The sequence below is a fragment of the Chiloscyllium plagiosum genome, unplaced genomic scaffold (assembly GCF_004010195.1).
Source record: "Chiloscyllium plagiosum isolate BGI_BamShark_2017 unplaced genomic scaffold, ASM401019v2 scaf_1644, whole genome shotgun sequence".
Lineage (NCBI taxonomy): Eukaryota > Metazoa > Chordata > Chondrichthyes > Orectolobiformes > Hemiscylliidae > Chiloscyllium > Chiloscyllium plagiosum.
In genome coordinates, this window is record NW_025214230.1 from 18605 (window position 1) to 20828 (window position 2224).

A 2224-nucleotide genomic window follows, 5' to 3' on the forward strand; every position below is an offset into this window, starting at 1 on the left:
GTGTGTGTGTGTGTGTGTGTGTGTGTGTGTGTGTGTGGGCGCGTGCTTTTTTGGGGGTCCTCAGGTGGGAGGATGCTGCAAAGGGTGTCAGAATTTACAGGGGGACCCCATGTTGGGGAGGAGCGTGCGTCCGTACTTACACGGGGCATGGGCATAGGCACACACCCATAAATACACAGGGCATGGGCACACGCCCGAATTTACACAGGGCGCGCATGGGCACACGCCCGAATTTACACAGGGCGACAGGGCGCGCATGGGCACACGCCCGAATTTACACAGGGCGCGCACGGGCACACGCCTGTATTTACTTTTCCACCTAAATGCTGGGGAGCGTTTGCGTGGCGTGCATCAGTATTCCCATGGGGTGTGCGCGGCTGTGTCTGTCAGTATTTACAGGGGCTCCCCAGGTGAGAGAGTGTCAGTATACGTATGGGATCCCTCAGGGGGAGGGGAGAGTGAGGAGAGAATTTCCTGGCACTTACTGATTCCAATGCTCTTTGGAGACTCGGTAGAGGGTCCCGAACATGATCGGTAAGATCCCCTGACAGTTCTCCTCAATCAGGCTCAGGATATACTCATTGTTCCAGAAATACAGAGCTCTCTCAGCAACCTGCAGGAGATCAGATACCATCAGCTCAAGCAGCCAGGCTCAGACCCTCACTCCCTACTTCACCCACAATTCCCCACTACAGGGTAAACTGCAGAGTACACAGTCAGCACCAATACCCAGTCATATAGACACTCCACAGAGTGGGGGAGAGAGCAAAAGGGGACAGAGAGACAGATAGACACATCAAGAGAGAGAGGGGAGGGAGGGAGGGAGGATGGTGGCCAGGGTCTGGAAAGCTGTAAGTAATGAGGTGGTGAGAGCAGAGAAGCTGTGGGAGACTGACCTGGAAGTGAGGGCTGGAGATACATTTCGCTATCTGCTTGAACAGTGCTTCCTGAACTTTCACAAACTGCGAGGGCTCAATGACGTCCAATATCTCCTCCAGTTCCCCCAGAAACATCACCTGGAGCAGGGAGAAAGGAAAACCAATCACCACCAACACAAGCCATTGACAGGAGACGGAACCATCGAGGGTCAGAAACGGGTTATCGGAGAGTGATTGACCGATAGACAACAGGGTAAGAGTGAGGTAACAGGAGGCGATAGGGTACTGCCTCTGTACAGTTTCTAATGTCTCCCCTTTGAGTGCTTTCTGAAATGTGAAAGCTCAGGGGGAGTCCATCTCCGAGGGACATTGCTAGCCAAGGACAGAGGACTCGCCTCTCTGTTCCTGACGGTACGGGATAAAGGGGCTATCGAACAAGGAGGGATCGAATACCAGTGCCGGCCTTGCACTCGCTGGAGTTGAGAACGAGGAGGGACGATCGAGGTCTGTATAAAACGCCGAGGGTGATTGATATGGTGAACTTCAATCCCCCATTGTGGGACAGTCTCCAGCTAGAGATCGAGCGGGGGGGGAGGGGGGCGCGAAACGTTCAAAACGGAGGAGATGGGGAAACAATGCCTCCCAGAGAGAAGGGGAGGCAGAACCAGGCAGCAGCCTCCAGAGAGAGACGTGGATAGGTTTCCGACGAGGAGCGGGAGAAGGGGGAAGGGGGGTGGTGGAGCAGGTAGGAGCGTGGAGTTCGGAGCACGCTAAGATCAGCAGTGATCACAGTAAATGGCAGGTCAGGCTCAAAGGGCCGCTCCCTGCCTGACAACCCTCAGGCACCAGCCCCACTGAGGCAGCACCCTGTGTCCCCCAGTGAAGGTCACCTAAAAATCTCACTCCCTCAGCCCCGGTGCAGGGGCACAGCACGGGGGGGTCTCCTCATCAGCATCCTTTCCCCCATGCCTGCTCTCTCTCATTCAATCCCATCTACGGCCTACCCCACACCTCAATCCCAATCTCCTCTGTGGCCCCTTTATCAGACCAGAATAGAAAGCCCCCTCCACACCCCTGCATGACCTGTCTCTCGTTCTAAGATTCTGCCTTCGCCGTCTTGTACCAGGCTCAACCTCTCTCCACCACCAGAGCTAATCATGGAACAGAGAACAATACAGTGCAGTACAGGCCTTTCGGCACTCAATGTTGTGCTGATCCACCATAACTTGCACACCCTTGGGCACTGTGGGACAATTTAGCACGGCCAATCCACCCTAACCTGCACATCCCTGGGCACTATGGGGCAATTTAGCACGGCCAATCCACCCTAACCTGCACATCCCTGG

The 2224-nt window shown here is 55.2% G+C and overlaps 1 protein-coding gene across 1 annotated transcript in view; it reads right to left on the bottom strand.

Annotated features, from left to right (window-relative positions):
- LOC122547841 (serine/threonine-protein phosphatase 2A 56 kDa regulatory subunit alpha isoform-like) overlaps nucleotides 1-2224 on the bottom strand; it is a 27910-nt gene that overhangs the window by 11899 nt on the left and 13787 nt on the right. Inside the window, exons 7-8 of the mRNA XM_043686415.1 lie at nucleotides 897-1016; nucleotides 485-613 (exon numbers count right to left, since the gene is read on the bottom strand). Coding sequence (XP_043542350.1) covers nucleotides 485-613; nucleotides 897-1016 — 249 coding nt within the window. The remainder of the gene's footprint in view (nucleotides 1-484; nucleotides 614-896; nucleotides 1017-2224) is intronic.